Here is an 18347-nt window from a genome sequence, read left to right on the forward strand (position 1 = left end):
AGGGACGGAGGCATGAAGGGATGGAGGGACGGAGGGATGGAGGCATGAAGGGATGGAGGGACGGAGGCATGAAGGGATGGAGGGACGGAGGGATGGAGGGATGGAGGGACTGAGGGATGGAGGGACGGAGGGACAGAGGGACGGAGGGACGGAGGGACGGAGAGATGGAGGCATGAAGGGATGGAGGGACGGAGGGATGGAGGGATGAAGGGATGGAGGGACGGAGGGATGGAGGGACGGAGGGATGGAGGGATGGAGGGATGGAGGGATGGAGGGACGGAGGGATGGAGGGACGGAGGGATGGAGGCATGAAGGGATGGAGGGACAGAGGGACGGAGGGACAGAGGGACGGAGGGACGGAGGGATGAAGGGACAGAGGGATGGAGGGACAGAGCGATGGAGGGACGGAGGGATGGAGGGATGGAGGGACGGAGGCATGAAGGGATGGAGGGACGGAGGGATGGAGGCATGAAGGGATGGAGGGACGGAGGGACAGAGGGACGGAGGGACGGAGGGATGAAGGGACAGAGCGATGGAGGGACAGAGCGATGGAGGGACGGAGGGATGGAGGGATGGAGGGACGGAGGCATGAAGGGATGGAGGGACGGAGGGATGGAGGCATGAAGGGATGGAGGGACGGAGGGATGGAGGGATGGAGGGACTGAGGGATGGAGGGACGGAGGGACGGAGGGACGGGGGGACGGAGGGATGGAGGGACGGAGGGACAGAGGGACGGAGGGACGGAGAGATGGAGGCATGAAGGGATGGAGGGACGGAGGGATGGAGGGATGGAGGGATGGAGGGACGGAGGGATGGAGGGACGGAGGGATGGAGGCATGAAGGGATGGAGGGACAGAGGGACGGAGGGACAGAGGGACGGAGGGACGGAGGGATGAAGGGACAGAGGGATGGAGGGACAGAGGGATGGAGGGACAGAGCGATGGAGGGACGGAGGGACGGAGGCATGAAGGGATGGAGGGACGGAGGCATGAAGGGATGGAGGGACGGAGGGATGGAGGGAGGGAGGGACTGAGGGACGGAGGGACGGAGGGACGGAGGGATGGAGGGATGGAGGGACGGAGGGACGGAGGGACGGAGCGATGGAGGGATGGAGGGACAGAGGGACGGAGCAATGGAGGGAATGGAGGGACGGAGGGATGAAGGGACAGAGGGATGGAGAGACAGAGCGATGGAGGGACGGAGGCATGAAGGGATGGAGGGACGGAGGGATGGAGGCATGAAGGGATGGAGGGACGGAGGGATGAAGGGATGGAGGGACTGAGGGATGGAGGGATGGAGGGACTGAGGGACGGAGGGATGGAGGGACGGAGGGACGGAGGGACGGAGCGATGGAGGGATGGAGCGACATTACCGTGGAGGCATGAAGGGATGGAGGGACGGAGGGATGGAGGGACGGAGGGACGGAGGGAGAGAGGGACGGAGGGACGGAGGGATGGAGGGATGGAGGGACGGAGGGATGGAGGGATGGAGGGACGGAGGGATGGAGGGACAGAGGGATGGAGGGACGGAGGGACGGAGGGACAGAGGGACGGAGGGACGGAGGGACAGAGGGATGGAGGGACAGAGGGATGGAGGGACAGAGGGAAGGAGGGACAGAGGGACAGAGGGACAGAGGGATGGAGGGACGGAGCGATGGAGGGATGGAGCGACGTTACCGTGGAGGCATGAAGGGATGGAGGGACGGAGGGATGGAGGGATGGAGGAACGGAGGGACGGAGGGATGGAGGGACAGAGGGACGGAGGGAAGGAGGGACAGAGGGACAGAGGGACAGAGGGATGGAGGAGCGATGGAGGGATGGAGCGACGTTACCGTGGAGGGACAGAGGGATGGAGGGACAGAGGGATGGAGGGACAGAGGGAAGGAGGGACAGAGGGACAGAGGGACAGAGGGATGGAGGGACGGAGCGATGGAGGGATGGAGCGACGGAGGGACGGAGGGATGGAGGGACGGAGGGACGGAGGGATGGAGGGAGAGAGGGACGGAGGGACGGAGGGATGGAGGGACGGAGGGACGGAGGGATGGAGGGACGGAGGGATGGAGGGATGGAGGGATGGAGGGACGGAGGGATGGAGGGATGGAGGGACGGAGGGACGGAGGGATGGAGGGACGGAGGGATGGAGGGATGGAGGGACAGAGGGACAGAGGGACAGAGGGATGGAGGAGCGATGGAGGGATGGAGCGACGTTACCGTGGAGGGACAGAGGGATGGAGGGACAGAGGGATGGAGGGACAGAGGGAAGGAGGGACAGAGGGACAGAGGGACAGAGGGATGGAGGGACGGAGCGATGGAGGGATGGAGCGACGGAGGGACGGAGGGATGGAGGGACGGAGGGACGGAGGGATGGAGGGAGAGAGGGACGGAGGGACGGAGGGATGGAGGGACGGAGGGACGGAGGGATGGAGGGACGGAGGGATGGAGGGATGGAGGGATGGAGGGACGGAGGGATGGAGGGATGGAGGGACGGAGGGACGGAGGGATGGAGGGACGGAGGGATGGAGGGATGGAGGGATGGAGGGACGGAGGGATGGAGGGACAGAGGGATGGAGGGACGGAGGGACGGAGGGATGGAGGGATGGAGGGACGGAGGGAGAGAGGGACGGAGGGACGGAGGGATGGAGGGACGGAGGGACGGAGGGATGGAGGGACGGAGGGATGGAGGGATGGAGGGATGGAGGGACGGAGGGATGGAGGGACAGAGGGATGGAGGGACGGAGGGACGGAGGGATGGAGGGATGGAGGGACGGAGGGATGGAGGGACAGAGGGACGGAGGGACGGAGGGACAGAGGGACAGAGGGACAGAGGGACAGAGGGACGGAGGGACAGAGGGATGGAGGGACAGAGGGATGGAGGGACAGAGGGATGGAGGGACAGAGGGAAGGAGGGACAGAGGGACAGAGGGACAGAGGGATGGAGGGACGGAGCGATGGAGGGATGGAGCGACGTTACCGTGGAGGCATGAAGGGATGGAGGGACGGAGGGATGGAGGGATGGAGGAACGGAGGGACGGAGGGATGGAGGGACAGAGGGACGGAGGGACGGAGCGATGGAGGGATGGAGCGACGTTACCGTGGAGGCATGAAGGGATGGAGGGACGGAGGGATGGAGGGATGGAGGAACGGAGGGACGGAGGGATGGAGGGACAGAGGGACGGAGGGACGGAGGGATGGAGGGACGGAGGGACGGAGGGAAGGAGGGACAGAGGGACAGAGGGACAGAGGGATGGAGGAGCGATGGAGGGATGGAGCAACGTTACCGTGGAGGGACAGAGGGATGGAGGGACAGAGGGATGGAGCGACGTTACCGTGGAGGCATGAAGGGATGGAGGGACGGAGGGATGGAGGGATGGAGGAACGGAGGGACGGAGGGATGGAGGGACAGAGGGACGCAGGGACGGAGGGATGGAGGGACGGAGGGACGGAGGGATGGAGGGACGGAGGGACGGAGGGACGGAGGGACGGAGGGACGGAGGGACGGAGGGACAGAGGGACAGAGGGACGGAGGGACGGAGGGACGGAGGGACAGAGGGACAGAGGGACGGAGGGACAGAGGGACGGAAGGACAGAGGGAAGGAGGGACGGAGGGACAGAGGGACAGAGGGAAGGAGGGACAGAGGGACAGAGGGACGGAGGGACAGAGGGACAGAGGGACGGAGGGACAGAGGGAAGGAGGGACGGAGGGACGGAGGGACAGAGGGAAGGAGGGACGGAGGGATGGAGGGACGGAGGGACGGAGGGAAGGAGGGACAGAGGGATGGAGGGACAGAGGGACGGAGGGATGAAGACACGGAGGGACAGAGGGACGGAGTAATGGAGGGACGGAGCAATGGAGGGACGGAGGGACGGAGCGATGGAGGGATGGAGGGACAGAGGGACGGAGCAATGGAGGGATGGAGGGACGGAGCGATGGAGGGACGGAGGGATGGAGGGACGGAGGGATGGAGGGATGGAGCGACGGAGGGATGGAGGGATGGAGCGACGGAGGGCTGGAGCGATGGAGGGACAGAGCGATGGAGGGATGGAGGGACAGAGCGATGGAGGGATGGAGGGACAGAGCGATGGAGGGACGGAGGGATGGAGGGACGGAGGGATGGAGGGATGGAGCGACGGAGGGATGGAGGGATGGAGCGACGGAGGGCTGGAGCGATGGAGGGACAGAGCGATGGAGGGATGGAGGGACAGAGGGAAGGAGGGACGGAGGGACAGAGGGACAGAGGGAAGGAGGGACAGAGGGACAGAGGGACGGAGGGACAGAGGGACGGAGGGACGGAGGGACGGAGGGACAGAGGGAAGGAGGGACGGAGGGACGGAGGGACAGAGGGAAGGAGGGACGGAGGGACAGAGGGATGGAGGGACAGAGGGACGGAGGGATGAAGACACGGAGGGACAGAGGGACGGAGTAATGGAGGGACGGAGCAATGGAGGGACGGAGGGACGGAGCGATGGAGGGATGGAGGGACAGAGGGACGGAGCAATGGAGGGATGGAGGGACGGAGCGATGGAGGGACGGAGGGATGGAGGGACGGAGGGATGGAGGGATGGAGCGACGGAGGGATGGAGGGATGGAGCGACGGAGGGATGGAGCGACGGAGGGCTGGAGCGATGGAGGGACAGAGCGATGGAGGGATGGAGGGACAGAGCGATGGAGGGATGGAGGGACAGAGCGATGGAGGGACGGAGGGATGGAGCGACGGAGGGACGGAGGGATGGAGGGACAGAGCGATGGCGGGATGGAGGGACAGAGCGATGGAGGGACAGAGCGATGGAGGGATGGAGGGATGGAGCGACGGAGGGATGGAGGGACGGAGCGATGGAGGGACGGAGCGATGGAGGGACGGAGGGATGGAGGGACGGAGGGACGGAGGGATGGAGGGACGGAGGGACGGAGGGATGGAGGGACAGAGGGACGGAGGGACGGAGGGACGGAGGGACAGAGGGACAGAGGGACGGAGGGACGGAGGGACGGAGGGACAGAGGGACGGAGGGACAGAGGGACGGAGGGACAGAGGGAAGGAGGGACGGAGGGACAGAGGGACAGAGGGAAGGAGGGACAGAGGGACAGAGGGACGGAGGGACAGAGGGACGGAGGGACGGAGGGACAGAGGGAAGGAGGGACGGAGGGACGGAGGGACAGAGGGAAGGAGGGACGGAGGGATGGAGGGACGGAGGGACGGAGGGACGGAGGGAAGGAGGGACAGAGGGATGGAGGGACAGAGGGACGGAGGGATGAAGACACGGAGGGACAGAGGGACGGAGTAATGGAGGGACGGAGCAATGGAGGGACGGAGGGACGGAGCGATGGAGGGATGGAGGGACAGAGGGACGGAGCAATGGAGGGATGGAGGGACGGAGCGATGGAGGGACGGAGGGATGGAGGGACGGAGGGATGGAGGGATGGAGCGACGGAGGGATGGAGGGATGGAGCGACGGAGGGCTGGAGCGATGGAGGGATGGAGGGACAGAGCGATGGAGGGATGGAGGGACAGAGCGATGGAGGGACGGAGGGATGGAGCGACGGAGGGACGGAGGGATGGAGGGACAGAGCGATGGCGGGATGGAGGGACAGAGCGATGGAGGGACAGAGCGATGGAGGGATGGAGGGATGGAGCGACGGAGGGATGGAGGGACGGAGCGATGGAGGGACGGAGCGATGGAGGGACGGAGGGATGGAGGGACGGAGGGACGGAGGGATGGAGGGACGGAGGGACGGAGGGATGGAGGGACAGAGGGACGGAGGGACGGAGGGACGGAGGGACAGAGGGACAGAGGGACGGAGGGACGGAGGGACGGAGGGACAGAGGGACGGAGGGACAGAGGGAAGGAGGGACGGAGGGACAGAGGGACAGAGGGAAGGAGGGACAGAGGGACAGAGGGACGGAGGGACAGAGGGACAGAGGGACGGAGGGACAGAGGGAAGGAGGGACGGAGGGACGGAGGGACAGAGGGAAGGAGGGACGGAGGGACAGAGGGACAGAGGGAAGGAGGGACAGAGGGACAGAGGGACGGAGGGACAGAGGGACAGAGGGACGGAGGGACAGAGGGAAGGAGGGACGGAGGGACGGAGGGACAGAGGGAAGGAGGGACGGAGGGATGGAGGGACGGAGGGACGGAGGGAAGGAGGGACAGAGGGATGGAGGGACAGAGGGACGGAGGGATGGAGGGACGGAGGGACGGAGGGAAGGAGGGACAGAGGGATGGAGGGACAGAGGGACGGAGGGATGAAGACACGGAGGGACAGAGGGACGGAGTAATGGAGGGACGGAGCAATGGAGGGACGGAGGGACGGAGCGATGGAGGGATGGAGGGACAGAGGGACGGAGCAATGGAGGGATGGAGGGACGGAGCGATGGAGGGACGGAGGGATGGAGGGACGGAGGGATGGAGGGATGGAGCGACGGAGGGATGGAGGGATGGAGCGACGGAGGGCTGGAGCGATGGAGGGACAGAGCGATGGAGGGATGGAGGGACAGAGCGATGGAGGGATGGAGGGACAGAGCGATGGAGGGACAGAGCGATGGAGGGACGGAGGGATGGAGCGACGGAGGGACGGAGGGATGGAGGGACAGAGCGATGGCGGGATGGAGGGACAGAGCGATGGAGGGACAGAGCGATGGAGGGATGGAGGGATGGAGCGACGGAGGGATGGAGGGACGGAGCGATGGAGGGACGGAGCGATGGAGGGACAGACGGACGGAGGAATGGAGGGATGGAGGGACAGAGGGACGGAGGGACAGAGGGATGGAGGGACAGAGCGATGGAGGGACAGAGGGATGGAGGGACAGAGCGATGGAGGGATGGAGGGACAGAGTGATGGAGGGATGGAGGGACGGAGGGATGGAGGGACGGAGGGACGGAGGGACGGAGGGATGGAGGGACAGAGCGATGGAGGGACGGAGGGATGGAGGGACAGAGGGACGGAGGGACGGAGGGATGGAGGGACAGAGCGATGGAGGGACGGAGGGATGGAGGGACAGAGTGACGGAGGGATGGAGGGATGGAGCGATGGAGGGACAGAAGGGTGGAGCCTCAGAGGACGTGTTGACCTACATTAGCCTTGTTGAACACGACCAGGGAGTTAAAAAAGCTTTTCAACCACACACACACACACACACACACACACACACAGACACACACACACACACACACACACACACACACACACACACACACACACACACACACACACACACACACACACACACACACACACACACACACACGTGAACAAAGTGCAATCAAAGCCGGGGCCCCGTCAAGGTCCCGCCCCCTGCGTGGTTCCCTGTAATTAATTGGCAGATTAATGTGTGTTTATTCTGGACGCGCGGCTCCCTGGGAACGCTGAGGCGGCTGATAAATCACAGATCCCTGCACAGCGTTTGCAAATGTGGCTCAAACCCGGGACCTTCTCACAGCAAATCAGGTCAAACCTTTGTTTCCCGGCACACCGGGCGTCGACTATAGGAAGGGCCGTGCGCGGGCTGAGCGTCTCCCGGCGACGGCGACATCGTGCCGGAGAAGCGGCGTAACCCGAGCTGCTCGGCGCTCAGCTTGTAAAAAAGCTCAGGGTGTAAATGTGGCTCTGAAATCTCAGCTGCGAGCCCTGCTGACCTGCACATTCTGATCCGTGAGCACATCCCAGCGCCGCACTCACACGTTCATCTCAATGTTCGACACATATTCACCCAAAATACACATGAAGCAGGAACAGAACCCGTGCAGATGTTCTTGGGTCAACCCGGTGAGAGGTTACAGTGAATATTAATAAATCCTGTGCACGGTGAAAACACGGCCGACAGCTCCAGGCGGATCCTCGGACACTCGGGGGTCAGTCTCATCCTCCTTCACCCGACGTGCACACACTTGCACGTGAATACATCCACTGCCATCACTCTTCATTCCTGCACGCTGGCCACTTAGCGGGTTTTGAGGCAGATTTTTAAAGCAAATTCAAATGAGATGACAAAAGCGATTCCCTGTTTGGAGAGGAAAGAAAATAAAGAAGAAACAAAGAAGAAAATAAAGAGAGTTGTTGCTGCGTGTCCTCACAAAGAGACGCAGTGTTGGACAGACGGCAGCTGCAGAGCGTCTTTCTGCAGAACCCTGACCCACATAGAAATGTAAACACAGATACCACGTCCAGCCCCAATTACCGCTTGCACCAAGATGTCCGCTTTGACAGAACAAATCCTCATCACTGTGACGGCCGAGCAGCTGCTGCAGCTGCTAGTGCTAGCAGCGCGGTAGCAGCTAGTGCTAGCAGCACGGTAGCAGCTAGTGCTAGCAGCGCTGTAGCATGCAGGGTACCGCAGAGGCCCACGGGGGACTGCAGGGGCACATGGGGGACTGCAAGGGAGACAGGGGCCCATAGGTAACCACTGTAGCTGCAGGGGACAATAGGGGCCATTGGGGAACCACAGGGGACTGCTGGAGCCCATAGGGCACCGCAGAGTCCAGCTAAAAGACTGACTGTTGTTTTTCTTTCATGTTTTTCAATTATAGATGGGCCCGTTTTCAAAATGTCTCTTTTTGTACATTCTAGTGAGGATGTGCACTATGCGGTACAGGGAATGTTCAAACATGAAGCCCAAGATGGAGGTCCAGACCATGGAGGTGATGAAGTTCAAATCAAAGTCCTGGACGCGCAGGGTACACAGGCCACATCATCTCCAGTCAAAGTGCTCGGTCCGTGGAGCAGGAAACGGTGTCGTTGCTGCATCATAAACCTGAGCGGCGAGCGTTTCCTCACTGGCTTCACTGGAGCTTCTGCTTCATTCAGGAAAGAGATTTTCAAACGCTCGACATTTACATCATTTACATCGAGCAAAATGCATAGAGTGATTATTTATTTATGGAAAGAACATGGAGTGCATTTATTCAAGATAATGTATTGATAATTGTCATGAAATGAGAGGAATCAATACGTCAGACAAGCTCCCAGAACAAACCCTGGATGTGCAGCCGCAGACCAAGCACAGGCGTTTTTTCAGGTGTGTTTACGAGTTCGAGGGTGATGTAATCCCTGGATTAACACTGACACCCACCTTGTAATGTGGGTTTTCATTCAGATTATTTATTCATGTGCAGCGGCATCGTGACGGATCCGCGGGTGAAGCCACCACTTGGCACAACATGAATAAAGCAAACTCCTGCTCCACCACCAGGTTCCACATCAGCTGTGGTTTCAACACAATAAAGTGCTGATCTAGTACTCTATGTGTTCTCCCTTTTACTATGAAGTACATTTCGCATGTATGGAGATACATACCCACACAGAATATTTTGAAAAGGGTGTACGGAGGTTTTGTAATATATTCTTGAAGAAAAGACACAATTTATCGGCATGTGTTGCAAAATACTGGGTATCTGTATTTTGTCAATGTTTAACATTTTAATTTCAGTTTATTTGGTGACAGTTGGGAGGGGCATGGGTTACCATGACTTAGCTTCTCATTAGGGTTAGCCTAAACCTAACCCTAACTTACCTCACCCAACAGCATCAAGGTATCCCCGTCCTCTCTCCATTTTCTCTCTAACCTGCTGACCTGTTCTCCGTCCTTCATACTGAGAAGCTATGTCACAGCAGTGCTGAGATACAGTACATGAGGTCTTGGGTGTCCTGTCTACTGTGTTTGGTTCTAATCTTTCCAGAGGTTCCAGTCCATTCACCGCTCTTTCAGCTTTCTGGACGCAGCGCATGCACCGAGATGTACATGCTCCACCACTTCTGAGTGGCTACGATCGGTCGCTCTTTGCTCAATAATGAATTGGACATGACAGCGTGATGGTGCCCCCCTCCACCATGCTAGAGAGGTCCTTTAAGAGTCGTAAAGGTCATAGAGAGGCTCTAAAGTTTCTAGAGTAGTTTTAGAGAGGTCCTATAACAGTCTTTAAGGTCCTAGAAAGGCTCTAAAGGTTCTAAAGAGGTCCCAAAGGTTCTAGAAAGGTTCCAGAGAAGTCCTGTAAAGGCTTTAAAGGTTCTAGAGAGGTCCTAGAGAGGTCCTAAAAGGTTCTAGAATGGTTCCAGAGAGGTCCTGTAAAGGCTCTAAAGGTTCTAAAGAGGTCCCAAATGTTCTAAGGAGGTCCTATAAAGGTTCTAAATATTTAAGAGAGATCGTAGAGACGTCCATCAACGTCAGGAGAGCATGTATAATCTCATTGGCAGCTCGGGCTACTGGTAGAAGCTGTTTGCTGAAGCTGTGGACAAGAGTTGCTAATTGGGTGGGATCAGCTAGCAGGCACACCGCTAACAACCCGTGTCCAGCTATTAAAATAGACCTCGAAAGTGCAGAACCACAGCTTGGGCAACAGCTTCCACAACTCAGGTGACTCCTGCGGCTAAGAATACGCAGAAACGTTAGCAAATTAACAGCCAGAGTAGATATTATTAGAGCATGTCTCCAGAAACAAAACTACACAACGGCCACTTGAAAATGATCATTTATAGCTGACATCTAATTTCTACATATTGTATATTTACCCAGAAAAATAATTACTACGACTGGTACTTAAAGTACACAAGAGGAAACATTGTGATTTTGAGTTGTCTCCAAAACCAATTAAAGTGGTGAGATGGAAAAAAGGATTTGTCGAAAAATGTGGCCGACAGAAGGGGGTTCCTCCGGCAGGTTCCCCTGGCAGGTTCCTCCGGGAGGTTCCCCTGGCAGGTTCCTCCGGGAGGTTCCCCTGGCAGGTTCCTCCGGGAGGTTCCCCTGGCAGGTTCCTCCGGGAGGTTCCCCTGGCAGGTTCCTCCGGGAGGTTCCCCTGGCAGGTTCCTCCGGGAGGTTCCCCTGGCAGGTTCCTCCGGGAGGTTCCCCTGGCTGGTTCCTCCGGGAGGTTCCCCTGGCAGGCTCCTCCAGGAGGTTCCCCTGGCAGGTTCCTCCTGGAGGTTCCCCTGGCAGGTTCCTCCGGGAGGTTCCCCTGGCAGGTTCCTCCGGGAGGTTCCCCTGGCTGGTTCCTCCGGGAGGTTCCCCTGGCAGGTTCCTCCGGGAGGTTCCCCTGGCTGGTTCCTCCGGCAGGTTCCCCTGGCAGGTTCCTCCGGGAGGTTCCCCTGGCAGGTTCCTCCGGGAGGTTCCCCTGGCAGGTTCCTCCGGGAGGTTCCCCTGGCTGGTTCCTCCGGGAGGTTCCCCTGGCAGGTTCCTCCGGGAGGTTCCCCTGGCAGGTTCCTCCTGGAGGTTCCCCTGGCAGGTTCCTCCGGGAGGTTCCCCTGGCAGGTTCCTCCGGGAGGTTCCCCTGGCTGGTTCCTCCGGGAGGTTCCCCTGGCAGGTTCCTCCGGGAGGTTCCCCTGGCAGGTTCCTCCAGGAGGTTCCCCTGGCAGGTTCCTCCAGGAGGTTCCTCGGCAGGTTCCTCCAGGAGGTTCCTCCGGCAGGTTCCTCCAGGAGGCTCCTCCGGGAGGTTCCTCTGGTAGGTTCCTCCGGTAGGTTCCTCCGGTAGGTTCCTCCGGCAGGTTCCTCCAGGAGGTTCCTCTAGCATTTTCCTCGAGGAAGTTCCTCTGGCAGGTCCTTCCAGAAGGTTCCTCCCGGAGGTTCCTCCTGGAGGTTCCTCCGGGAGGTTCCTCCGGGAGGTTCCTTTGGCAGGCTCCTCCAGGAGGTAGCTCTGGGAGGTTCCTCTGAGAGGTTTGTCCAGCAGGGTAAAGGAAAAGACAACAACACAATCAAATGAATGTCACAGATCACGACTTCTCCATGATAAATTTCCAAAAGCCTCCAACAGAGAAGGACATGTTGCTTTGGAAGGAAACAGTTTTGATGTGTTTCCAGGTGTAAAGTATTTGTGAATCTGAACAGAATGTCTTATTCTGTTCAGATTTCAGAGGAACCTTGATCCACTTGGAGATAATCCACCTCTGACTGATATTCACATGGTTCGCAAAAGAACTTCACTGACTGATGGACAGTGATTCACAGTGAGACATCACAGCCGAGCGGCCAATCAGAGAGGACTGTCCACCTGTCGCCACGACAACAAGAAACAGCAACATTCAGAGTGTGTGTGCGGGGGACGTCAGTCTTGCGCTGTCAAACTCCAACAAAGTATTTCTGTTTTGGCTGTCTGGCTTTTTGGCTGTTTGGCTGTTTGGCTGTCTGGCTGTCTGGGTGTTTTGCCTGGTTTGGCTGTCCAGCTGTCCGGCTGTCTGGCTGTCTGGCTGTCCGGCTGTTTGGCTGTTTTGACTGTTTGGCTAATTGGCTGTCTGGCTGTCTGGCTGTTTTGGCTGTCTGGCCCTCTGGTTGTCTGGTTGTCTGGCTATTTTGGCTGTCTGGCTGTCTGGCTATTTTGGCTGTCTGGCTGTCTGGTTTTCTAGCTGTCTGGCTGTCTGGTTTTCTAGCTGTCTGGCTGTCCGGCTGTCGGGCTGTCCGGCTGTTTTGACTGTTTGGCTAATTGGCTGTCTGGCCGTCTGGCTGTTCGGCTGTCCGGCTGTTTGGCTGTTTGGCTAATTGGCTGTTTTGGCTGTCTGGCCCTCTGGCTGTCTGGCTGTCTGGCTGTTTTGGCTGTCTGGCTGTCTGGCTGTCTGGCTGTTCGGCTGTCCGGCTGTCCGGCTGTTTGGCTGTTTTGACTGTTTGGCTAATTGGCTGTTTTGGCTATCTGGCTGTTTTGGCTGTCTGGCCCTCTGGCTGTCTGGCTGTCTGGCTGTTTTGGCTGTCTGGCTGTCTGGCTGTTTGGCTGTCTGGCTGTCCGGTTTTCTGGCTGTTTAGCTGTCTGGCTTTTTTGGCTGTATGGCTGTCTGGTTGTCTGGCTGTCTGTCTGTCTGGCTGTTAAGCTGTTTGGCTGTTTGGCCATGTGGCTGTCTGGCTGTTTTGGCTGTCTGGCAGTTTGCCTGTTTTGGCTGACTGGCTGTCAGGCTGTTTAGCTGTCCGGCTGCCCAGCTGTTTGCTGTTTGACTGTTTGGCTGTCCGGATGTTCGGCTGTTTTGGCTGACTGGCTGTTTGGGCTGTCAGGCTGTTTAGCTGTCCGGCTGTCTGGATGCCTGGTTGTCTGGATGTCTTGCTGTCTGTCTGTGTGGCTGTTTGCTGCCCTCCCCCCGGCTGTTTACTTACCCTCTTGCCCTCTTTGCCAGGTGCTGCTGGTGTTCCTGGTGTTCCAGGTTCTCCGGGTTGTCCTCGCTCCCCCGGTTGACCCTGAGTCCCGGCCTCTCCCTGGGGGGTAGAGCGTAGACTGGTTGGCAGTGTACAGAGCGCTGCTTGTAAAGCTAATGCTAACAGATGTTTGCATCACATGTTCTACACACAGCTGACAGTTCTCTGGCTGCTTTCCAGAGCAGAACAGCCCCATCAGTCACAGCCTCCGGAAGCTGCTGTTTGGCCTAGTTGTGTGTTCTATGGAAATGCACACAAGTTTGGAATAATAATAAATGGCATCCTAATGTCATTTTTTGAAGGCAGGATGTTGCATTCATAGAAAATCATTCAGAAGATCTGATTGTTGGAGGCTTCTGCCTCCGGTGAAAAATGATGAAATCTAAATAACTCCTCTGATCTGGAAGAATAAGAAAGACTCCAGCAGCCTATTATTATTTTTTAATTAAATAATTTGCAGCATCTTGATGAAAAACGATCATCGAGATTTTCCCACCGTTTGCTGAATGTCTGGACGTTTAAGTAGAATTCTGTCTTTTTTGTTGAACTTTCCATACAGATGGTTTCAGTGTCAGTGTTGAATATATTAACGTCTCACCTTCTCTCCTCTGTCGCCAGGAACACCCTGAGGAGCAGATAAGAATGGTTGTGGTTACATGAGGACCTCAAGTGGAATTAGTTTGGATTAAAGTAGATTAAAACATTTTCAGAACAACATTGTTAAAACTAACCTGATCTCCCTTGAGACACTGCATCTGCACCTGAAAGGAGTTGACAAGGAGTGTCAGAGCCTTGTGAGGAACATATCAGTAATAATCAGAGGGTCGCTCTGGTGACCCCCCGAGACATCCAGGCTCCAGGATACACCTCCCTCCGTCCAGGGAGCCCCAGATTGAACATCGACACAGAGAAGCTCTCAGCTTTCAGTAATTGGTGTCGCCTTTCAATCGGCATCTAAAAGTCAAACACTGTTGACTTTTCCTGAAAGCTGCTGCAGAAATAGCCGAGCAGCACCTGTGCAGGAAATGCCAGAAGGAGTTGCATGGAGCCTGTGTGACCTTAACCAGGGATGTCCTGAGATGTTTAAACAGACGTCCTGAGACATTTAAGAGGGACGTCACGAGACCGTTAACCAGGGACGTCCTGAGGCGTTCAATCAGGGACATCCTGAGACGTTTAACCAGGCACGTACTGAGACGTTTAACCAGGGACGTCCTAAGACGTTCAACTCGGGACGTCCTGAGATGTTTAACCAGGGATGTACTGAGATGTTTAACCAGGGATGTACTGAGACTTTTAACCAAGGACGTCCTGAGACTTTTAACCAAGGATGTCCTGAGACGTTTAACCAAGGACGTCCTGAGACTTTTAACAAGGATGTCCTGAGACGTTCAACCAGGGACATACTGAGACGTTTAACTGGGGTTGTGCTGAAATGTTCAACCCAGGAGGTCCAGAGACATTTAAACAGGGACGTCCTGAGAAGTTTAACCAGGGATGTCCTGCGAGGTTTAACTCGGGACTTCCTGAGACATTTAACCAGGGACATCCTGAGACGTTTAACCAGAGCCGTTCAGAGGGGTTTAACCAGGGATGTCCTGAGATGTGCAACCAAGGACGTCCAGAGACATTGAACCAGGGACGTTCTGAGACATTTAACCAGGGATGTCCTGCCACGTTCAACTCGGGACGTCCTGAGACGTGACTTGATTAAACATCTCAGGACGAGATGTTGAATGGTCGTACTGAGATGTTTGTTTAACCAGGAAAGTCATGAGACATTTAACCAGGGACGTTCTCAGGTGTTTAACGAGGGACGTCCTGAGAAGTTTAACCATGGACGTCCTGTGATGTTTAACCAGGGTTGTCCTGAGAGGGTTAACCAGCGATGTACTGAGACGTTTAACCAGGGATGTCCTGAGACGTTTAACCAGGGACGTTCTGAGACATTGAACAAGAGGCGTACTGAGATGTTTAACCAGGGACGTCCTGAGACGTCCAACTCGGGACGTATTGAGATGTTTACCCAGGGATGTACTCAGACGTTTACGGATGTCCTGAGAGGATAAACAAGGGACATGCTGAGACCTTTAACAAGGAGAGGTCCTTAGACTTTTAACCAGGGACGTACTGAGATGTTTGTTTAACCAGGGATTTAATGAAATGTTTAACCAGGGACGTACTGAGAAGTTTAACACGGGACAACCTGAGACGTTTAACCAGGGATGTTATGAGATGTTTAATGGGGGACGTTCTGAGATGTTAAACAAGGGACATCCTGAAATGTTCAACGAGGGACATGCTGAGACGTTTAACAAGAAGACGTTCTTAGACGAATTTCCCCGAATGTCCCGAATTTCCCCGTTGTAGGACTGATAATGGTTAATGAAAAAAAATATATAAAAAATAAAAATAGACGTTTAACCAGGGACGTCTTGAGAAGTTTGTTTAACCAGGCATGTATTGAGACGTTTAACCAGGGATGTCCTTAGAGATTTAACCAGGAACATCCTGAGACATTCAACCCGGGACATCCAGAGACTATTACCAGGGACGTCCTGAGATATTAAACCAGGGATGTACTGAGACGTTTAACCAGGGATTTACTGAGACGTTTAATGGGGGACGTTCTGAGATGTTTAACCAAGGACATTCTGAGACGTTTTACCAGGGACGTCCTGAGAAGTTTGTTTAACTAGGGACGTCCTGAAACCTTTAACCGGGCATGTCCTGAGACGTTGAACCAGGGACATCCTGAGATGTTTAATCAGTGACGTCCTGAGACGTTGAACCAGGGACATAGTTAGATGTTTAACCAGGGACGTACTGAGATGTTTAACCAGGGACATGCTGAGGCATTTAACAAGGAGACATCCTTAGATGTTTAACCAGGGACATACTGAGATGTTTAACCAGGGACGTACTGAGATGTTTAACCAGCGACATACCGAGATGTTAAACCAGGGACATACTGAAACCCTAAACCAGGGACATGCTGAGACATTTAACAAGGAGACGTCCTGAGACTTTTAACCAGGGACATACTGAGACTTTTAACGAGTGACATCCTGAGAAGTTTAACCAGGGACATCCTGAGACCTTGAACCAGGGACATACTGAGATGTTTAACCAGGGACATCCTGAAAAATTTTATCAGGGACACGCTGAGACTGTGAACAAGGGACGTCCTGAGACTTTTAACCAGGGACGTCCTGAGAGGTCTAAAAAGGGACATCCCGAGATGTTGAACCAGGGACATACTGATATGTTTAACCAGGGACATCCTAAGAAGTTGAACCAGGAATGTCCTGAGACACTGAACCAGGGATGTGCTGAGATGTTTGACCAGGAAAATACTGAGATGTTTCACCACGAATGTCCTGAAATGTTTAACCAAGGAGGTCCTAAGACGTTTGACCAGGGATGTCCTGAGAGGATTAGCAAGGGACATGCTGAGACCTTTAACAAGGAGACGTCCTTAGACTTTTAACCAGGGACGTACTGAGATGTTTGTTTAACCAGGGATTTAATGAGATGTTTAACCAGGGACGTACTGAGAAGTTTAACACGGGACATCCTGAGACATTTAACCAGGGATGTTATGAGACGTTTAATGGGGGACGTTCTGAGATGTTAAACCAGGGACATCCTGAAATGTTCAACGAGGGACATGCTGAGACGTCTAACAAGGAGACGTTCTTAGATGAATTTCCCTGTTGTAGGACTGATAAGGGTTTATGAAAAAATATATATTAAAAAATAAAAATAGACGTTTAACCAGGGACATCTTGAGAAGTTTAACCAGGGACGTCCTGAGATGTTGAACCAGGGATCTGAGACATTTAACCAGGGACGTCCTGAGACATTCAACCCGGGACGTCCTGAGATGTTCAACCAGGGACGTCCTGAGATGTTAAACCAGGGATGAACTGAGACGTTTAACCAGGGACATCCTAAGACGTTGAACCAGGAATGTCCTGAGACAATGAACCAGGGATGTGCTGAGATGTTTAACCAGGGATGTCCTGAGATGTTTAACGAGGGACATACTGAGATGTTTAACCAGGGACACCCTGAAAAGTTTAATTAGGGATGTCCTGAGACTGTAACAAGGGACGTCCTGAGACTTTTAACCAAGGACGCCCTAGACGTTGAACCAGGGACGTCCTGAGATATTTAATCAGGGATGTCCTGAGACATTTAAGAAGGGACATCCTAAGAAGTTGAACCAGGGACGTTCTGATACATTGAACCAGGGACATGCTGAGATGTTTAACTAGGGACATACTGGGACTTTTTGCCATGGACGTCCTGAGACATTTAACGAGGGATGTCCTGAGACGTTGAACCAGGGATCAACTGAGATGTTTAACCAGGGACGTACTGAGAACTTCACCCAGGGACATGCTGAGACATTAACAGGGAGACCTCCTTGGATGTTTAACCAGGGATGTACTGAGATGTTTAACAGGGGACATCCTGAGATGTTTAACCAGGGACGTCCTAAGACGTTGAACCAGGGACGTCCTGAGACATTGAACCAGGGACGTGCTGAGATGTTTAACCAGGGACGTACTAGGACTTTTAACCAGGGACGTCCTGAGACGTTTAACGAGGGATGTCCTGAGACGTTGAATCAGGGACGAACTGAGATGTTTCACCAGGGACGTCCTGAGACCTTTACCCAGGGCCATACTGAGACATTAACAGGGAGTTGTCCTTGGATGTTTAAGCGGGGACGTGCTGAGATGTTTAACCAGGGACGTCCTGAGATATTTAAGAAGGGACATGCTGAGACGTTTAACAAGGAGACGTTCTTAGACATTTAACCAAGGACACACTGAGATGTTTGTTTAACCAGGGACGTCTTGAGACGTTTAACTAGGGACGTACTGAGACATTCAACCAGGGATGTCCTGAGACGTTGAACCAGGGACGTGCTAAGATGTTTAACCAGGGACGTCCTGAGAAGTGTAAAGAGGGATTTCCTGAGACGTTGAACCAGGGACGAACTGAGATGTTTACCCAGGCACATACTGAGACATTAACAGGGAGATGTCCTTGGATGTTTAAGCAGGGACGTACTGAGATGTTTAACCAGGGACATTCTGAGATGTTTAACCAGGGACATCCTGAGATGTTTAACCAGGGACGTCCTGAGATATTTAAGAATGGACATGCTGAGACGTTCAACAAGGAGACGTCGTTTGACGTTTAACCAGGGAAGCACTGGGATGTTTGTTTAACCAGGGACATC

General features: G+C 55.5%; 1 protein-coding gene across 1 annotated transcript in view; it reads right to left on the reverse strand.

Annotated features, from left to right (window-relative positions):
• Window positions 1-18347, reverse strand: part of LOC307242175 (uncharacterized protein) — a gene marked incomplete at its 3' end in the record, with an annotated part of 106586 nt that overhangs the window by 59448 nt on the left and 28791 nt on the right. Inside the window, exons 9-11 of the mRNA XM_080016507.1 lie at window positions 13822-13851; window positions 13689-13715; window positions 13052-13150 (exon numbers count right to left, since the gene is read on the reverse strand). Coding sequence (XP_079872633.1) covers window positions 13052-13150; window positions 13689-13715; window positions 13822-13851 — 156 coding nt within the window. The remainder of the gene's footprint in view (window positions 1-13051; window positions 13151-13688; window positions 13716-13821; window positions 13852-18347) is intronic.

Source organism: Zeus faber (genome assembly GCF_960531495.2).
Source record: "Zeus faber genome assembly, chromosome: 16".
Classification (NCBI taxonomy): domain Eukaryota; kingdom Metazoa; phylum Chordata; class Actinopteri; order Zeiformes; family Zeidae; genus Zeus; species Zeus faber.